Here is a 20,782-nt window from a genome sequence, read left to right as displayed (position 1 = left end):
GCACAATGTGTACTTCCATATCTTCCTCGGCCATAAAAAGGTTCTATGAATTGCTTTTGCAGCATATATTTTTAGTACAAAATATTTGCTGCTACTTTGGAACCAACAGTGTGTAAAGTACATGTACATATGATGAGCACACAGAATTTGTATATTAGGGGAGGCTAAGTCAAAACCTGTTGCAAGTCAGACCTCTTGCCATCTGCATTAGAATCGCAGGGCTTCTTTGCATGCAGTAAATTTTGTTCTTTGTTCTTTCCCTGGCCCTTGCTCTCTGGGTAGAAGACAGACATGCTTTGGGTATTAATGATAAGACTGGACTACTGCTATTTTCGTTAGCTCTCATATAGGCCAGGAACCAGACAGTTACCTATAGCAAATTGATTGTAATCTTTTTAAAGAGGAGAGGAGTTGTGATAGAGTCATTAAAGATTGTTTAGGAGCAAGGAGGTTGTTCCACTAAATAAATAAATGTTGTTCTGATGAGCAGTACCTGCTTGCACACCTGAAGAACACAAAAGTTCTCTGCACTTACTGTATTGGCAATATGAAGTCTATAGCTCCTGAAACATCTCAATAGCAGTTACACTTAATTAATGAAATTACTTAATTAAAGGAAATTAATTTGGAAGTACTACAGAAGTATCATTGCTGTCATAGTCCAGGTCTTTAAAAAGCCCCTCCACCCCATACAGCTTTTTTTTTAAACAGTTGAAGAGCTGTCCAGACTTAAGGGTCAGTCTTAAACTTGCTTCTCTCATTTCTATTACCGTCTTAGTCTTTGTTTAAGGATCATTATGGTAGTATGATTGCATAGCACAAGACACAAAAATTAAGCCTCTACTAGAAATAGGGAAAAAAAATCATTTCCATGTGTCCTGATTTTTTTGTTTTTTTTGTGTAGGTAAGACATACTACATTTGAGCAGATAGACTCCTAGCTACTCTATGAAAAAACAACAGAATGTGATTTAATAGATTGGAGGTTTCTCTGAGAAAAGAATCGAGTCTGTAAGTCGAGAGAGTAACTTATTAACTTAGTATTTGTTCTTTATGCTCCTCAGGTGTTTGATGATCAGTACAGAATGCAAAGTCAGCCTTTAGGAATATGCCTGATAATAGACTGTATTGGCAATGACACAGGTAAGTCTCTGGAATTTGAAGTTCCTTATCTTGTTAACCTTGGATAGTTAGAAGAATTTAGTATAAAGAATGTGATGTACATTTAGCAGCCAGACTAGGGTAATGTCCTAGTCAGCTAGTCTGTCAATTCTATTAAGTTTTCTAAAGCAGAGAGTTGGAAGGCCCAACCTGAGATTAAAGCCAGCTGTCCTGACTACTGCAAACAATGTATTTTGGCACAGAATCTCTGAATAAAAGAACTTATAAGGGGATAGAGTGACTTTTTGGAAGAAGAAAAAGGACGTTCAAAGACCAACAGAATAGTTAAGCTACAGTTGTACAGAAGGTTATTGGCAGAGATAGTAGTGTTTCCCACCAGTTAACAAAACCAAAACCAAAGCTGTTGCAGATTTGAAGCAGAGTCATAGTGAACACCGCGGATTTTGAACAGCTGAAAGCAAGTGGTCCTTTATTAATAATGCACCTAGGCATCTGTTGCATCTTGCACAGTTTAACTGAAACCGTCACCATAGCTTTATAGGGAAAGGAAATTTCTTCCTTCCCTCTTGGTTTAGTTTAAAAAAAAATAAAAAAACACAACCAACATAATTCAGAGTAGTCAGTGCCATGGTTAAAATGTGGGGGTTTCCTGATTGCCTGTGTAGAATTCAAGAATTAGATTCTTGCATGAGCAAAAAACCCCCCACTCTCTAGTCATTGCAACACATGAGGCTGACAGAGTAACAAAATTTTAATAAAAATAAGAGTACTTGCAGTCAGTTCTGTAAGAGGCTAGGAGATGCAAGGGAAGAGGGTTTGTGGGCATATCTTTTCTCTTTCTTGTAGTTCATGGTCTAGCAGATGGACCAACTTATAATTATTGATGTAGTTAAAGAGCAGTGGAGGCAGAGCACAGACATAGAAAGTAAAATTTTGGTGTTTGCTTGAAAATAGTGTTTTAGGTAAATGATATAAAACAAGACACTTAGTTTGCCATTAGGGTAAGAGGAACTAGAACTGATTCACAATCCTGCCATGCATGGAGAAGAGGAACAAGGAAAGCACTTAACTCAGTTACATGCAACTGGGAAGCATCCTTGGGATTTGATTTTGGTCTGTCCTACCAAGTTCTTCAATGACTTCTGGTTAAAAAAAACAAGGATGCAATTGCTGGATGTAGAAATCAAATTATTCAATCTAAAGTACTTCTTCAATATTACTCTCAAAAACAAAAAAATGCTGACTTTGCCCTAAGAGGAAAATAAAACAAAGACAGCATGTCAAGGACTGAAAGAGTTAGGTGGGCACAGCGCTTGGGATCAAACACTCTGCTCTGTCCTCTTGCCTGCTTCTTTACTTTCCTGTTCTTCTCTCTTTCATGGTAGTTCTAGAGAGCAAATAACCCTTTTGATGCAAAAAACTTACTATACAGCCCTAATCTGGAGGCTAGTATGGTAGTCTGCTCCAGTACCAAAATAATAACTTACTACTTGAAGTTCTGTATCTTAAAAGCAAATGCAAAAAGAATTGCTAGAGAAATTTCCGTGTGGAGAGCTAAAGAAAACATGAGGTGTGAAAATAGCCTTCTTAAAAAAAAAAAAAAAAAATCTTCAATTTTCATTGTCTGTAGTCGGATATGAGGATTTATGGAACAAGAGTGTTTTACTATGCCAGGTCTTACTTTTTTTAAGTGAAATAGTAAGTATAAAAGCAGATAAGGCATGTACACTGGAGAAAACAGGAAGTAAAGAAGGAGCTGCTGTGTCAGTTCCTAGTCACAGCTACATAAATTTAGATCTACTCTTCCTTAGAAGGTATGGGTCTTTTGCACAGGCAATATACTGTGCGGACCCCCTTGTCATAGTAATTGCTACTAAATACAAAAATATGCACAGAATTAAAAAAAAAAATCAATGCATGTGGTCTTCATGAGCTCGTGGTAATTTCAGTAGTTGTACAAGAACAGAAAGTGTAGATGTGATAGAGGAAATCTGCTGACTGGAAAGGACAAAAACATGTTACATGTGTAGCATCTGGCATGTCAGATGCACCTGCAAATCATGGCTCTGCTGCTGTTGTGCCAAAACTACCCAAAGCAAATCTTGGGGTACCTCAGTCCCCATACATCTCTGCATTGGATGCAGAAGCAATTAAATAATGTGTGTGTCTCAGATGTTTAATGTCACCAGTGCATCATCAGTATTTTAACATGGTAGAAAGCAAGACTTTCACAGAAATATATTACTGTGCTAGTGAGATTCAGGAGGGGCAGGACGTATGGTGTTGCTTAAAAGCAGTTTATTGGAAAGGCATTTGCTACTCCATAGAGTTGTTGTGCCACACTCCTACTGAAGTTTGAAAATGCCAAAGAAAGAAAAGAGGGCAGGGAGAATGTTAGGAATTGTATCTGTGGCATGCATTAGAGTCTGTAGCTATCCCAAGATTTAATCTGAGGAAGCTGACCAATAATAGATACTGTAGGATCAAGGATTATAACAGTTGAAAATGTCCAGTGTAAACCATGTGAAATCATCAGATGCTGATAAAATTCAAACTGAAATGCACCTTGCTGTTGTGTAAATAGAGTCTTGCTGTTTTGTAAATGGCTGCTTTTGACTTTTCCATTTGGAAGCCAGTTTTTACCCTTACGTTGTAAACAGTCAAGGGGAGAAAAGGGTAATTTTCATGTGGAGTGGAAATGCTTAAAAGTCAGTGGAGGGTTGTTGAGAGATAATTGCTGTTGAAGAAACAGATGTTTTCTGATCTCAGGTTGCAGCATGTAGTGCTGTGTTTTGTCTTGCCTGAAAGTAAAATTGCTGTATCCAAAGCTTACGATGTATAATTTTTGATTCATTGTTAAACTAAGTTATCAGCTCTAAGTTTGTTGGGTTAAACTTTTTTTAGTTGTGACACTTAGGGTGTGTGTAGGGTATAAGGTGATGCCAAGTTTTGTATCTGTGTGTGTGCTTCTGTACATGCTAGCGAGGTAAGTAAATTATAGGAAAAGCACTCTCGGTGCTGTTAACTCCCGTTTTGCCTATGTACTATGCCGGGTCTCACCATCCGTGAAAGGACAGGAACGACTCTCACACACTGATACAATGCACAGCTGATTCCCTTTATTGGTCTGCTTGCGTGGTTATATACATTTTCCATAGCTGCACATGCGATCACGCTTATTTGGATAGGCTACAGACATAAATCACGCGCTGTTCACGCACCCCATATTCCCTTATGATTGGTAACTATGCACTAACGCCAATAGCAACAGACCGCCTGCACGTCCTTGAACACATCTTATTTTTGCTAACCCACATCATGTTTATTCTTAGCTCTCCTTTCCAGCGGCCTGTCCAGCTATGCTGTTTCGCTTAAGCGGCCTGGTCATGCTAACTCTCAAGCTACATCAACCCCAACATCTCCCCCTTTTTCTCTTCAAAAAAATCTAAGCTATCTTATCATTGCCTTAAAAACATTTGCTCAATTTGTGTTAGTTGCATCACAAAAATTTTCTTCACAGTTACCTTTGGTGCCTTTTGTGTTATGTGTATTATACATGGAACTAATATAATCACTGCTTCCTCTACATCTCCCCCTTTTTTATTTAATGAATTTAAAGCAAGTGCTACATTGACACACCTAAGCATCACTATTGGCTGTATGGTCCAGTAACAGCCCCGCTACAGTGCAATACTAAAAACAAACAGAAGAACACAAATGCTAATAAAAAGATATATAGATGTGAAGTGCATACCATAACCTGCATTCATATTAATCACCTAGGCTAAAATCAATGTATCTAAGGGTATAACTCACTAACTATATACAATACCTGCAGAACTCACCAAACCAAAGACGCAAAGGCAGTTACTTAGTCCATACAAATCCGTTAGATCACAGAAACCAAATAAATCCATCAGAACACAGAAATACAAACACTATGACAACAAACATAAAATCACATATTTATAGTCGCGACTGCACATGCACAAGCACACCAAGTTTTCAACATAAATCCAAATGTTGCAAAGACTTATGATTTTTTTTTTTTTTTTTTTTTTTGCAATGCAAAGACCTATGAACAGACAAGAACTTACAATAACATTCAACATTTAACAGACAAACTCCCAAGCCTCAGTTTCAGGAAGAGTATTCTCTTTTCAGTTATGTTTTAGGAAGGGCACTTTCACTTCTCCCCAGGGATATAGCCCAGTGCTGTGAAGCTTTCACTATGACTAGCAGACAACTAACAGGCAGGCAACAAGAAACAATACTGGAAGAATGCCTTTGTCTTATTAATGGTTCGTGCTCAGAACTTTTTGGTTCAGGGATCAGAGGTTCTCCCCGAGAATCCCTCGGTGCCAGCTGGAGGTCCTGCAATCCCTCAGACCATTGATGTTCAAGAGCAGCGTCCTACCTGGGTACCCAAAATCTATTACCAGAAAGCAGCAAAATAATTCACTCTCCAAAACTTAACCCTGGAGCCCTAGAAAGCAGGCACTCTTTGGAACTCATTAGCATATGTTAATATCATAATCAGCTAGAACAGTTTGCAGCGATAAGGATACAAGGAATTCTACTGCAGTAATTGAATTATACACACTTTTTCCAACCAAGTCCTTGAATGTCAGGAAGATGCTTCTTGCCGCGCTGCTTCTGGGCTGGCTGGGACAGACCGGCGCGCTGGGATGGGGGGGGGGGGGGGGGCCAGACCGCGCCAGACCCATCTGGTGTCGTGGTTGCTGGCGCTGCGGGCTGTGCTGTGTCTGATGGACTGCGCGGTTTTATGCTGGAATTTACCCTGCTTTGATCTCAGGTCGGATACGCCGATTGCTGTAGAGGGACCCTGTTGTACACTTTCGGGGTGCCGGATTTTGCACCCCACTTCCCATTTCTCTGGATTTAAAGGATTGTCAGGTTCTGGCTGATTTACCTCCCGCATTTCTCGTGTTGGGTTAGGAATTTCATCGTATGTAGGGTTAAATTTCAAAAGACTGCAGCTCTGTCCTTGCTTTGGAGATAACAGCGGAGGAGTAGTAGCCGCTTCTAAGATAGTTTCTACAAGTTTTAAAGCATTTAAAGCTGTATGCACTGATTTCCAAGTAATGATTTCCTCAAGGCTTTTAAACTGCAAGACTTTGTTCTTTCAAAATTCTCTGTAAAATCTTTCAATTGAGCTTTCGTTCCTTTCAGCTGATCATGCTTGTGACAGCTCGAAAAACAGGGGCTAATTGTTGCTCCTCTTTTTTGCCGACCTGCACAGAGTCCCTGATTCTCTGCCACACATCCAAGTCGAACAACCGATCTGTCGTTGCTATCAGCTTTCGTCTGCGGTACCACAATAATAGTCCCAATATCTCTCTTTCAGTTAACTTCACGTTGGCTCGATCCGCCAATTCCGGCAGGCTTTTCTGCGCCGCATTTTCCAACACTGATACAGTGGAACCCATACTGCCGATATTCACACCCCCTCAGTGTGCCGCGGGTCCGTTCCCGCCTCTCTCGGGCAGCCCGGCTTACCTCGCCGGCCGGCAGTCCCCTGCATTCTTCGGTTGCGGTATCACATCGGGGTCACCACAATGCCAGATCTCACCATCCGTGAAAGGACAGGAACAACTCTCACACACTGATACAATGCACAGCCGATTTCCTTTATTGGTCTGCTTGCGTGGTTATATACATTTTCCATAGCTGCACATGCGATCACGCTTATTTGGATAGGCTACAGACATAAATCACGCGCTGTTCACGCACCCCATATTCCCTTATGATTGGTAACTATGCACTAACGCCAATAGCAACAGACCGCCTGCACGTCCTTGAACACATCTTATTTTTGCTAACCCACATCATGTTTATTCTTAGCTCTCCTTTCCAGCGGCCTGTCCAGCTATGCTGTTTCGCTTAAGCGGCCTGGTCATGGGTTCGGCCAGGACAGGGTTAATTTTCACTGGACTCCAGGAAGGGGCACAGCCGGGGGGTGGGGGCTGACCCCACCTGGCCAAACAGAGCCCGGTATTCCATACCATGTGCCGTCACGCTGGGTTCTAGTGGGGGGGGGCGGCGCGGCAGGAACTCTCTCCCGGCTTGGGCGGGGCACGGCGCCGGTCCTGTTTGAGACAGCGGCTGTCTGGGTCCTGCGGTTCGTTGTTGTGTTTTCTCCTTATTTGTATCGTTGTTGTCCTGTTTCCCTCTGTTTGCTGTTCTGTTAAACTGCCCTTATCCCGACCCACCGGTTTCTGCCTCTTTCTTTCCATTCTCGTCCGCACACCGGCGGGGGGAGGGGCAGCTGCATGGCGCTTTTGTTGCCGGCGGCAGCCGAAACCGAAACATTAAATTGGCACCCACGTGTGGGGCGGGGATAACGGCAGGGCTGAGCAGCGGGTGTTAAAACTGCTTTCTTACATTTTGTTAAATTTTGTTATACGCGTTTTTCTGTGTTAAACAGTCGCCGGTAAAAATGTTTCTGTCTTTGATCACATGGTTGTGGTATTTGAACCCGTATTTGCTGTACATGTTCCCTGTGGTGATGTTCATTACCTCGGGGAAAAGGATCAGGATTATCATTTTACTGTACTGTATGATGTCAACTTATGACATGATAGCATCACTGTGTATGAAATTAGGCTTGTATTTGCAGGCAGCACCGCGGTCATTTCCGTACCTCGTATCCTATGTCTTAGAATTTGTTAATAATCGAACCCAGCCTGTGGGGAAAACCGGAGGGGATACCTCCCCCCACTCTTTCACCCCCCCTCTCTCCTTCAGACTAGAATTTCAAGTACCCCTGGGATGCTCAGGCCAGCAGGCTTCTATTGTTCTGCCTCCTGAATGGGTTGCAGGTTTTGTTTAGGGCTAAACAAGTCATTAAGAACATCGTGCAGAGACCTGCCCCGGGGCTGGATAGCTGTGAGTGGCTGGGTGTGTGGGACAGCATGGACAAGTACCTAGGGCAGTGGGCACCACCGGTGTGTTTTAAACTCACCCCTGAGAATGTACAGGATCCAGACAGTCTAGTAAAATATCTGCAAAAAGTGTGTTGCCACCCTGGCAACTCCAGAGAGACACAAATCACCGCAACGTGCTGGGGTCTGGGCCACGCCTACCGAGCTGCCCTGTTTAACACTGTTCAGTGCCCTAAAGGGGAAAGAGGGGGAAACGAAGCGGCAGGCGCTGCGACTGGCGCTGCCCCCCCCAGCAGGCCCTGCAGCCCCTCCAGCCCAGCAGGCAGTCACAGCCCCCCCGACCGGCACCACCGCTGCCACTGCCACAGCTTCAGGGTCTGCCTCGGTTTCCCTGGCAGGCACAGCAGCTGCTCCAGCCCCAGCTCTGGCTGCAGGCATCGCGGCTGAGCCCAATGACCAACCTTTGCCAGTAGCAGTTGCCCCTGTAAAACTAAAGAAAGACGCAAAGAGAGCAGATCACTCCGGGAGGGATGACGATGAGCCAGGGTCATCACGGGAGATAGAGACAGAGATCATCACCCGGTTCCTGTCCCTGAGCGAGCTGCGAGACATGTGGGAACATTTCAGCTGCCACCCAGGCGAGCACATTGTCACCTGGCTGCTGCGGTGCTGGGATAACGGGGCCAGCAGCTTGGAGTTAGAGGGCAAGGAAGCCAAGCAGCTGGGATCCCTGGCCAGGGATGGGGACGTTGACAAGGCCATTGGGAAGAAGGAACAAGTCCTCAGCCTCTGGAGGAGACTTCTCTCAGGCGTGAGGGAGAGATACCCCTTCAGTGACGATTTTGTGTGTTATCCTGGCAAGTGGACCAATATGGAAAGGGGTATTCAGTACTTGAGGGAATTAGCTGTGCGGGAGCTGGTTTACTATGAACCAGACGATGAGCAGTTACCTACAGACCCAGATGAAGTCCAGTGCACAGCATCTATGTGGAGGAAGTTTGTGCAGAGCGCACCCTCCTCATATGCCAACTCACTGGCAGTAGTAAACTGGAAAGGTAAAGAGGCACCAACAGTGGATGAGGTGGCTGTCCGACTCCGGCAATATGAGGAAAGTCTCTCTTCCTCCCTTGTCTCAGCCATGGAGAAATTGTCCCAGATGGTCCAGCGACTCGAACAAAATATTTCCTACTCCCCACCTGTACAGGCCAGCATCTCAGCTATTAGTGGCAAGTGTTTCTCTGCTCAGGAGAGGGAATACAGAGGCTACACACCATGGGGCACTCTGTGGTTCTACGTGCGTGACCACGGAGAGGACATGAGGAAGTGGGATGGAAAACTCACCTCAAGTCTAGAGGCACGAGTGTGTGAGTTGCGAGGTAAAACAATCAGAAAAGGAGATTCTGTTAGGAAAAATGCCGCTCCAGTTTCCAGCAGCCAGCTCTCCAGACCAGGTAGACAGTTTGATTTTGATTCCGATCCTCTGGAGGGGACCTCCAAGTCATTTCTACAGCAGGTGAGCAGCAAATTCTCTGACGAGGATTAGAGGGGCCCTGCCTCCAGCCAGGTGGAGGAAAGGGACAACCGTGTTTATTGGACGGTGTGGATTCGGTGGCCTGGCACGTCAGATCCACAAGAGTATAAAGCTCTAGTGGACACTGGTGCACAGTGTACTTTAGTGCCATCAGATTTCCAAGGGTCAGAGTCCATTTGCATTTCGGGAGTGACAGGGGGGGTCCCAAGACCTGAGTCTACTGGAGGCTGAAGTGAGCCTCACTGGGCAGGAGTGGCAGAAGCACCCCATTGTAACTGGCCCCGAGGCTCTGTGCATCCTTGGTATAGACTATCTTAGGAGAGGGTATTTCAAGGACCCAAAGGGGTATCGGTGGGCTTTTGGCATAGCTGCTGTGGAGACAGAAGAAATTAAACAGCTGTCCATTTTGCCTGGTCTCTCGGAGAATCCTTCCATTGTGGGGTTGCTGAGGGTTGAAGAACAACAGGTACCCATCGGCGACCACAGCGGTGCACCGGTGACAATATCGCACTAACCGAGACTCTCTTCTCCCCATTCATCAGCTGATCCGCCAGCTGGAGAGTCAAGGAGTGATCACGAAAACTTGCTCACCTTTTAATAGTCCCATATGGCCAGTGAGAAAATCTGCTGGGGGGTGGAGACTGACAATAGACTTCCGTGGCCTGAATGAAGTCACAGCACTGCTGAGTGCTGCCATGCCAAGACATGTTAGAACTTCAATATCAGCTGGAGTCAAAGGCAGCCAAGTGGTACGCTACGATTGACATCGCTAATGCATTCTTCTCCATCCCTTTGGCAGCAGAGTGCAGGCCACAGTTTGCTTTCACCTGGAGGGGCATCCAGTACACCTGGAATCGACTGCCCCAGGGGTGGAAACGCAGTCCCACCATTTGCCATGGGCTGATCCAGACTGCACTGGAAAAGGGTGAAGCTCCAGAACATCTGCAGTACATCGACGACATCATTGTATGGGGTAACACAGCGGAGGAGGTTTTTGAGAAAGGGGAGAAAATAGTTCAGATCCTTCTGAAAGCCAGTTGTGCTATTAAGCGAAGTAAAGTCAAGGGATCTGCACAAGAGACCCAGTTTTTGGGGAAAAAATGGCAGGATGGGCACCGTCAAATCCCAATGGATGTCATCAACAAAATAGCAGCTATGTCTCCACCAACCAGCAAAAAGGAAGCACAGGCCTTCCTGGGTGTTGTGGGTTTTTGGAGGATGCACATGCCAAATTACAGCCAGATTGTATGTTCTCTGTACCACGTGACCCGGAAGAAGAATGATTTTGAATGGGGCCCTGAGCAATGACAGGCATTTGAACAAATAAAACGGGAGATAGTTCATGCCGTAGCCCTTGGTCCAGTCCGGTCAGGGCAAGATGTTAAAAACGTGCTCTACACTGCAGCCGGGGAGAATGGCCCAACCTGGAGTCTCTGGCAGAAAGCACCAGGGGAGAATCGAGGTCGACCCCTGGGGTTCTGGAGCCGGGGATACAAAGGATCCGAGGCCCGCTGTACTCCCACTGAAAAAGAGATCCTGGCAGCATAAGAAGACGTTCGAGCTGCTTCAGAAGTGGTCGGCACTGAAGCACAGCTCCTCCTAGCTCCACGATTGCCGGTCCTGGGCTGGATGTTCAAAGAGAGGGTCCCCTCTACGCATCATGCCACCGATGCTACGTGGAGTAAGTGGGTCGCTCTGATCACCCAGCGCGCCCGAATGGGAAACCCCAGTCGCCCAGGAATTCTGGAGGTTATCATGGACTGGCCAGAAGGCAAAGATTTTGGAGCATCGCCAGAGGAGGAGGTGACACGTGCTGAAGAGGCCCCACTGTATAACCAGCTGCCAGAAGATAAGAAACAGTATGCCCTGTTCACGGATGGGTCCTGTCGCATTGTGGGGAAGCAGCGGAGGTGGAAGGCTGCTGTATGGAGCCCTACACAACAAGTCACAGAAACTGCCGAGGGAGAAGGTGAGTCTAGCCAGTTTGCAGAGGTGAAAGCCATCCAGCTGGCTTTAGACATTGCCAGTCAAGAGAAGTGGCCAGTGCTCTGGCTTTACACCGACTCTTGGATGATGGCCAATGCCTTGTGGGGGTGGCTGCAGCAATGGAAGAAGAACAACTGGCAGCGCAGAGGCAAACCTATCTGGGCTGCCCCATTGTGGCAAGATATTGCTGCCCGGCTGGAGCAGTTGGTTGTAAAAGTGCGTCACGTGGACGCCCACGTCCCTAAGAGTCGGGCCACTGAGGAACATCAAAACAACCACCAGATAGATCAGGCTGCTAAGATTGAAGTGGCTCAGGTGGATCTGGACTGGCAACATAAGGATGGACTTTTTCGATGAAAACTTAGCAGAGCACAGCGATGATGGAACTGGACCTGGTTTTCAACAACTGGCATCCAGCAACTTCATCAAGATCAACATCTCCTGCAGACTATGGGCATGGGCCGCACCAGATACATCAGCCGTGAGCTCCGGATGCAACAAGTGACCACCCATCACCACACATCACCTCTTCTGCCACGGAAGACCATTACGACAGATGGAGCCTGAAGTCATGGATTGAATGAACTGAATGGACACTTTAGAGTGATGATCCATAGACTAAGGGAATGATATCTGGAGACAGGAGAAGTGGTGGTGATCAACTGGACAATGGGGGACCTGTGCATGACGTAGATAGTATGGAATAAGGGGTGGATAATGTCCTGGGTTTGGCCAGGACAGGGTTAATTTTCACTGGACTCCAGGAAGGGACACAGCCGGGGGGTGGGGGCTGACCCCACCTGGCCAAACAGAGCCCGGTATTCCATACCATGTGACGTCACGCTGGGTTTCGGGGGGGGGGGGGGGGGGGGGGGAAGGCGGGAACTGTTCGGGAGAGCGGCTCTCCGGGTTGTGCGGTTTGTGTTGTGTATTCTCCTTATCTGTATCGTTGTTGTTCCTGTTCCCTTTGTTTGCTGTTCTGTTAAACTGCCCTTATCCCGACCCACCGGTTTCTGCCTCTTTCTTTCCATTCTCGTCCGCACACCCGGCGGGGGGAGGGGCGGCCGCGTGGCGCTTTTGTTGCCGGCGGCAGCCAAAACCGAAACAGGCCTAGTCATGCTAACTCTCAAGCTACAACAACCCCAACAGTACTACTGCCCTCTCATGGATGTAGTGCTTCATCAAGTGTATAACTGCTAACGGTATTACTACTGAATCTTCCACCTGAATTTTGAGAGCATGTTTTATTGCCTAAAATGGAGGGGATTTTCCTTTCTGTTTCCAAATGAAAAGGTGTTTGGAAAGTTTTTAAATTATTTTACAAAGCTGATCAAACCAACAGAACTGGAATGAAACTCGATAGTTTGTGTTTATCACCTCGCTGTAGAATAGAATTTGCCTCTACACCCTGTGTTTTGCTGAGGAAAGTTAGAAGTTCTGTTTCCTGTTTTCACTGTGGGCTTTTTGAGGAGAACAGTGTAGTAGTACAACTCCAGCTTTGCTGCAACTTACCTCTGAAATAGTCTCTGCCAATTAGAGTTTCTGAAACTTCTGAAGTCAAGGAACAGTCTAGCTTCCTGTGTCTGTAAGACATATTACATAAACATGGAACTTGATGTTTCCTGTCGTATCAGAAACTGTGCATGGGCCATGTATATGTAGTTTATACTAAAGATACGATGCTGCAGGTGTGAGTCATAGTTTGTGGTTCTATGAACACTTACATGGTGGTTAAAACCACAGTTTTTATCTGTTTTCACTCCCATACTAATAAATAGTTGTTCAGATCATAGCACATTTTCCTGCAGGACAGGTTAATGCAAATATAATAGAGTTAAATCTTGATTTTTGGCTATCTACAGTTTTAATTTCAAACACATTTGAAAGGGTTCATTGTTCAGCTTTTTTTTACCCCCGTGAAAATGCCCTTCTGTCACAGTTAAGGCTCCAGTGTCCATTCTCCACCTGGAACTCATCACTTAAAGTCCATTTTATATAATAGGAAGCATAAAGTACTCCTGAGGTTTTTTTAATTATTGTGATGAAATAAACATCCTATTTCCAGTAGCAAAACACTGTAGACACTGTAATTCAAGATAGTTGAGAATGAGCTGTGATGTGCTGTGATTTAATTACTTCTTGGTTTTTTCAGATGTGTTAGAAGAGACCTTCAAAGGCTTAGGCTATGACGTTCGTTGTCACAGATATTTGAATATGAACAGCATGAATCAAACACTGCTTAAAGTTGCAAGGTTGCAGAAGCACAGACATTGTGACAGCTTCATTTGCATATTGGTCAGTCGTGGAAGTCCTCAGAGCATCTTCTGTACAGACCATACCTTTTCTGGATTCCCTCTGGAACAAATAAAGAAATACTTTACAGCAGACTCATGTCCTGAACTCCTAGGAAAACCGAAGCTTTTTTTTATTCAGAGCTACATTGTGCCAGAAAATGAGCAAGAATGCACTAGTCTGTTGGAAGTGGATGGGAATGACGAGAAGACCATCACTAACACAAAAATCCCTTGGAAAGTCACTATCCCCCAAGTAGCAGACATCTTTTGGAGTCAGTGCAAGGTGGATGTATCTACACTAGAAAAATCTCCAGGTTCATCCTCATATTATCTGCGTTGTCTGGCTGAGCTACTCTGCAATCCTCATAAAAGGTAAATTACAAAAAGAGGAAAAAGAACCCTTTTACTATGACAACATGCTGTTCTAGAGAAAGAGGTGCCATAAATTTCATCCCATCTGATCCTGAAAAGTGTCTTCATGCTACGTCATAGGTTAAAAGACAAATATACCTGATCCTGGAACAAAGGCACAGGAAGTCTAAAGTAGCAGTCGAAGTTTCTGATTCTGGAGAGTAAAATTAAAGTGTTTTATGGCACTGGGGTTGCAGAGTGGGAAGGGACAAACCTGTCCTGGGTAATGTATGTCAGTGCTTTAGACAGGATTGGAAATCTTCCTCCTCCAAGATAATGAGGCACTCACCAGGCTTCTGTCAAATTGAGGATTGCTTAATATCATTAAGAAGGGCTCTGCTTGCAAATACAAAACATCAGTACCTAAAATTGGGGAAAAGGCAGTTGAGAGGGAAGGATTTTGTCCTTTCTTTAGATCTAATTAACCCTATGCTCAGGGAGCCACTAGATTGCCAATTTGTAATCTTGAATTTAAACTATTAGAAGACTTTATCTAAAGAGATTATCAAAAGGAATCTGAGCATAAATCAGGTATGTTTGGATATATAACTTACCAACAAAGGTCGTCTTTGTACAACTGATCTACCAGGCAGCTAGCAACTGTTTTTCAAGGTAGTTGCACAGTTAACATTTAGTAACTTTTTACAAACCCTAAAACCTTGTGATGAAAGAACAGATCATCATGTCAGCATAACCAGTATCACAACACTGATTTGGATTATTTGATTGGCTCCAAATTGCATATTCAGCCTTGGGTTTTAGAGGTGTAACCTCTGCAATAAAGACTGAAATTTGAAACTTTCTCCATGCTGAGTCTAAAGTTGTCTTCTCTCTTGTGGATTCTTAAATGGTGTCTTACTTCGTTCTCTAATAGAAAGCTTTAACTTTTGTTGCTGCAGGAAACTCTCTATATTAGATATCCATACGGAACTGAACAGAAGAGTTTATGAATGGAATAAGACCACTGACCCAAGCCAACAATACTCACTTCTGCTCCAGCATACACTGAGAAAGAAACTTTTTCTTTCTCCCACTTAACTGCTGGTGGAAAGGACATGTCTGAAGTGGCTAACGAGAAACACATACTATGATCCAGACAGTTTCACACATACTTTTACTTTATGCATTATTATTGCATGTGTATCTAAAGTGCCTATTGCTTCCAAACCCAGGGATTTAGAAGCTTTTTTGTGTGTTAAGGCACTAAATTTTGTATTTTAGTACAGAAGGCTCTGAGAGATGAGATGGATGAGAATGGCAGCTATCGCATAGCACTGCAACAGATCTTACAACCAAGTACAACAGGTAAACAGGGTGGAAGGAGCTCCAAACTGTATAGCTGTCGGGTTTTCCATGGTTTTGTGTTTTTATTGTTTCATTGGTTGTTTTTTTTAGCATACCTATTAGCAGTACACTGATCTAGGTTCTTCTGATGATGCTTAAAACAAATACAAGCCAGTGCAAATCACTGAAATTCACTGGGTACTTTCCCCAGCACCTGATAATGGAAAATGTGTCAGGAAAGAATGCCTACCCAGCGATGCCAGTTCTTCATTAAGAAGTTCTGCCTTGTGTGCCTCCACAAACTGTTGCAAAACAGGAGGAGGAGAGAGATGGTCTTTTAAATAATTTGGATTCCATCTGCCTGCTGCTTTAGAGGTTGTGATTCACCCAGAACCCTGTGTTGTCAGTACTGTCCACAGCACAGAATGGTTACATATTAATAAATAAGACAGTCTGCCATGTTTTGGGCTATGTTTTCCGCTGATGCCAAAATGAGTGTACATGTGGCAGTGCTTTACAGTAATCTACCACACAGTTAAAATGTGGGATTTTGGCAGGTGTTTTGTGGAATCTGAAACATAATTCACACTTGTTGTGCCAGGCGTAGTTGTAAAAGTGCACTTTGTCATATTTGAACCTAAATGTCATGTAGCAGACATTGGCTCTTAAGATTGGATTAAATTTAACACCCCGCCCTCACTGCTTTTGTTTATGAAAAAGGATATGTCTTTATTAGTTGATTTTTTTTTAAGTTGCCCTTGTTCTTCTGAAAAAGACATGAGTGAAAATTGTCCTAAATACAGAAATTTTTGTCCAGTGGAGCAGATGCCTAACATGAAGTGTTCAGTTAACCTGCTTGTTATGTAACAGTATAACCTGGATGAGTTGTATTGAAATGTATTGTCACTAGATTTATGGCGTTCTCTTCCGTCCTGAAGTAGACCACTTGCAAACTTTTAATAGTCCTAATACAGTCTCCTGTCCAGGAAAAAAATTCAAGGCCTCAGCGTGCTTTGCTTGGTTTCTGGTGTAGTTATACCATACATCCTTCTGGCATGTGTTTCATGCAAGCAGAAAGGAAAGGAGTTTTCAGTAATACAGGGTATGCTGGTTCTTTGAGCAGACATACTGTGAAAAGATTTTTTGCCAATGTAGCTGCATTTGATTTGAGCAAAAAGCATTTACATCTATAACTTTACCAACAATGCTTTTCGTTGTAGACCAAGTCTAACAGCCAGGTAGCCTATTGATACTATACATTGTATACTATCAGTATAGATTAGTATATTGATAATAATTAGGAGGGCTTGGCCAGTAAACTTACTCTGGTAGCAGTGACTTTTTTTGTTCCTTGGTATTATGTTGTACTACTTAGGTGTTGGCTTGACACAATTGTTACTAACTTTTCTTTTAAACCAGGCTTCTTAAGTTTCATTCAGAAAAAGCCAAATGAGTTTTCAAGTAGCTTCTGTAATTGAAAGTAAAAATCACTTTTATTTGGCAAAGAGTAGATATCGAAGTTTAAAAAGTGCTCAGGAGTCCTTTCTTGTTATGTGATGTAGACCCAGTATCTGACCGGCTTAAAAGGTTCCTAAACTGCTGATTGATGAGGATTGTTAAGAGTGTACTGAGAGGAGAAACCCACTGAACAAGTTTTACCTTATAGTCTTCAACTATGCGTATAAAATGTTAAGATTAAAATATGTATTTATTTATATTAATGTACCATTTTGTATAAGAGATAAAGTAAGGTTTATATAATTGCAATTAAATCTTTACGTGTTATCTTTTTAATTTTGTATTCAGTTTTATTTGCATGTTAACTCTAGAAAGTTAAATACACAGTTGTGATGAAAAGAAATTTTTGCACAGTTTAGAAGAATAATTCACCTGTATTGCAAGCCTATACATTCCATTCTTTTCTCTTTCCACTTCATAATCTATAGCGTACTCTTTAATAAAAGTACATGGAAACTTTTTAATAGCTTTGAATTGGGGAAATGCAAATTTTATGTTAAACTATGGGTACTTGTGTTATTTGCATTACTGTAATTTTATGTAGGCACAGTCACAAGAAGAAAAATAGAAAATAACTTTCTGCAAAATTCAGACATCTCTAAAAGCTTGTTCTCAATGAGCATTAAAAGTACTAAATCCAATTTCGTGATGTTATAGGTGTGAAAATAAATGCATCATAGCAGGGCGGGGAGAGAGGGCAGGTCTTCCTTTCAATTTACTAAGAAAGGACCTATTGAACTGGTTTGTTTCATAAACTAGTTCCATATTGCTTCTAACTTTAAAAACACTCTGTGTCTTAAAATTATGTTTATATGTATTCCACACACTGAAGTAGAGAACTTCCTGCGTTGCATCAAGAGAAGGGTCTGTATTATATGTGATAGGCTAAAAAAATAGCATTCATTTCTAACCCTGAATATTTAATAACTGACCATCTTACAATAAAATAAAGCACAAGTGTAATTTTGAAACTCTACCTTGCTCATGTTTCACAGGGTAAGAGAAGGATTATGAAAATGACAGATTTAGTCTTGGAAGTTACTTCCTGTAGTAGCTGGTAAATGGTGGAAATGGTGTGAAACAAACATGTTTTCTGTGGTTGCAGAAATAAGATGCGATTCCTAGTTATCATATATATGTATGTGATGTTAATAAATGTAATTTCCTTCACAAATTAATTTCACTTTTTCCCATTTCCCTTACTAGCTTTTTCATGTGATGAGCACTTCTGCTGCCTTATAGACAACCAAAAGCAGGGAGAATGGAACCAAGAGGAGGCAGAGAGATGAGGGAAAGAAATACAGAAATTTGAAGCAGGAGCAAGAAAGGGAATGGTAGGGACAACCAAGAGAAGAACAAGTAGGGAAAAGAAGATTTGAAGGAGAAATACAGCATCCGTATTGGAAGGAGAAGGAAGAAAACAGGAGAAAAGGGAGAAAGGAAGTAAGAATAATAATGGCTATCCTTACAGCAGCTAACGATGTGGTGGGTTTTTGTGGGTTGGTTGTTTTGGGGTTTTTTTCAGTGATGCTAAATACAAATATTTACTTAAAATATTAGCAATAGGATATATTCTGTTTCTGATCGTTTGGTGACATTGTAGATTTGGTGTGGGTGTTATGAAGCGTACATGTTCTTCACCTTAGTGCATGACACAGCAAGTAGAGTCCGTGTCCTCTTCCTTAAGAAATGATGAAGAAATGCTGTTTTGAAAACTGTAGAGGTTCCTGTAAATAACCCTTGCAGTGAAAAAGGACAGGAGTCTGTCTGTGCCTGGCTGCTTGGGTCAGAAGTGATCACAGCCCTCTAATGACCAAAGAGTTGTGGGGAAATGTCATGTATTGTGCAGCATTCATGGATGTCACATACCGATTTTCTACACTGATGTCTTGACTCTCAGTAGATTCTTAAACCATAGCAGTACTCATTCAGTAATCACGCATCTAAGTGGTATTTATTGCCTTGACACCTCTTAAAAGAGTGGCGTGTGAGTAGATGGATTCCCTGTACTCACTGCATAGTGAAAAGTAGGACTGAAGTCAAAATGTATTAACATGCAGTAATTTTGTGATGCCAGAAGTTGTCTGCCACCATAGCTTTTTGTGTCCCTCTGTACACGTGATAGGGACTGACTGTTGTTGCTGTACTGTGCACCTTAAATTTCAGTCTGGAAAGTGACTGGATGCAGGGCCTGGGTTGCATGAAGTTGCACATGTGTTGCAAATGGAGTGGTTGAATGATACCAAACTTCCATTCAGTAGCCAGAAGAAAAGGGGGAAAATAATTAATTATGGATCCATCATGAGTTTAGTGTGTTAGCACAGGAACATAAAAAGTGACATGCTGGTGAAATTTCGTGGTCACGGACTGCCAAAATGTCTAGTTTTCAGAACCTGCTGTTGAACAAGATTAAACAAGCCACTCCTCCTCTGCTCCTTTATTGTCAGTTCTTGGAACAAGGCTGTCTGTGAGATTCACTGCTCCATGGCACTGAATTTCAGTTTTGCTTTCTGATAACCGAAATAGACATTTGTTGTACTACTGTATGTGCTGTATATATGGAAGAGGGAAAAGAGAACTGGCAGAATAAGCAGCTCAGAAGATGTACCCATGAGGCAGAAGATTCTGTGGTGTTTTGTACCAGGCTTAAGTTGTGTGATTTTTCTCAGCCGCCTACATTCACATGACTAAGCCATAAATCCAGTTTACTTTGTACTGTTACATGCTTGTGTCTTACAGTGGTTGCCATCTCATCCAGAAAAGAAGTTATGTTCAACAGGAAGTTATGGTGCTAACAGTTGTAGGTGGAGCATGCTGTATGTCCAATCTCCCCTTTCAACTCTGTGTAAGAAGTAACACTGACTCCTGTTACAGATACCCAAGTTGGAGAAGCTTTTTGTGACAGTTTCCGAGAATTCTGATACCTGCAGTTTTAAATTTCTGACATACAGGATGATGTTGCTGAGAAGCTGGCATACACGTGGGTGATCTGTTGTGTATCTATGTTCTGTTTAAACTGTATCTCATGTACTAAATTATTTGACAACTCTGTGGCTGTTTTGGAGAATGTCTTCTAAGAATTCTGTTTTTGTGGATTGTGCCTTTCTGTACATGCCATATTTTCAAATTTGTGTTACTCTGAGTGTGTATTTTCAGTGTTTGATTTGTAGAAACATCATAAGAAATGTGATTTGGATTGGCGCCTACTACTAACTTATAAATGCTGGATTTCAAGCTGATTTTCTGAAGAATGTTTCTGCATGCAGTCAGACTGATTGTCCCTGTCTCCTTCCAGACCACAGAATAAATCTTAAAATTATTGGTCGACTCATCTTGTAGACTTCTAGGGCTTGTTAAATTTGGCTGTGATGTTCTACAGCTCTATAAAAATGAGCTGACTGAATAAAGGAGAGCAGGGCTTTTACTTTCAACAGCTACCTCGGCCATTGTTTGCATGTTGGACAGCAGCTCTTTGGCGTGAGCAAGGAGTTCCTTCCCATTCTGGCTCCATTGACTCGAGGGTATGGGGGGAATACAGGCGTTACCGGAGATGCTGAAAGCGCTGAGGAGCTTGCGCCGGGCAGGGCCTGCTCACGTTCCTCCTCTCCTTACTGCAGCAGGGGTGTGGAGGGGACAGACCTGCATAAAGCCAGTTCCGCAATTGCCACTCAAAATGCTTCTTCTTGGTGGAAAAAAAACCTGCCAAAAACTTTTGGGGCTCTTCTGCGATGC

At 43.1% G+C, this 20,782-nt stretch overlaps 1 protein-coding gene across 12 annotated transcripts in view; it reads left to right on the top strand.

Annotated features, from left to right (window-relative positions):
- The window catches only part of CFLAR (CASP8 and FADD like apoptosis regulator), a 31,375-nt gene extending 11,006 nt beyond the window's left edge, over nt 1-20,369 (top strand). For 10 of the 12 annotated variants that reach the window (XM_075429874.1, XM_009939805.2, XM_075429877.1 and 7 more), the window contains 3 exons: nt 1,064-1,142; nt 13,696-14,209; nt 15,148-20,369. In XM_075429874.1, the coding sequence (XP_075285989.1) occupies nt 1,064-1,142; nt 13,696-14,209; nt 15,148-15,286 (732 nt within the window). In that variant the 3' untranslated portion in view covers nt 15,287-20,369. The remainder of the gene's footprint in view (nt 1-1,063; nt 1,143-13,695; nt 14,210-15,147) is intronic. The other 2 variants (XR_012764990.1, XR_012764991.1) reach the window with 2 other exon arrangements.
- The last annotated feature ends 413 nt before the right edge of the window (nt 20,370-20,782 follow it).

Source organism: Opisthocomus hoazin, chromosome 9 (genome assembly GCF_030867145.1).
Source record: "Opisthocomus hoazin isolate bOpiHoa1 chromosome 9, bOpiHoa1.hap1, whole genome shotgun sequence".
Classification (NCBI taxonomy): Eukaryota; Metazoa; Chordata; class Aves; order Opisthocomiformes; family Opisthocomidae; genus Opisthocomus; species Opisthocomus hoazin.
Note: the sequence above shows the minus strand (reverse complement) of the source record. Positions and strands in the feature narration are given on the sequence as shown.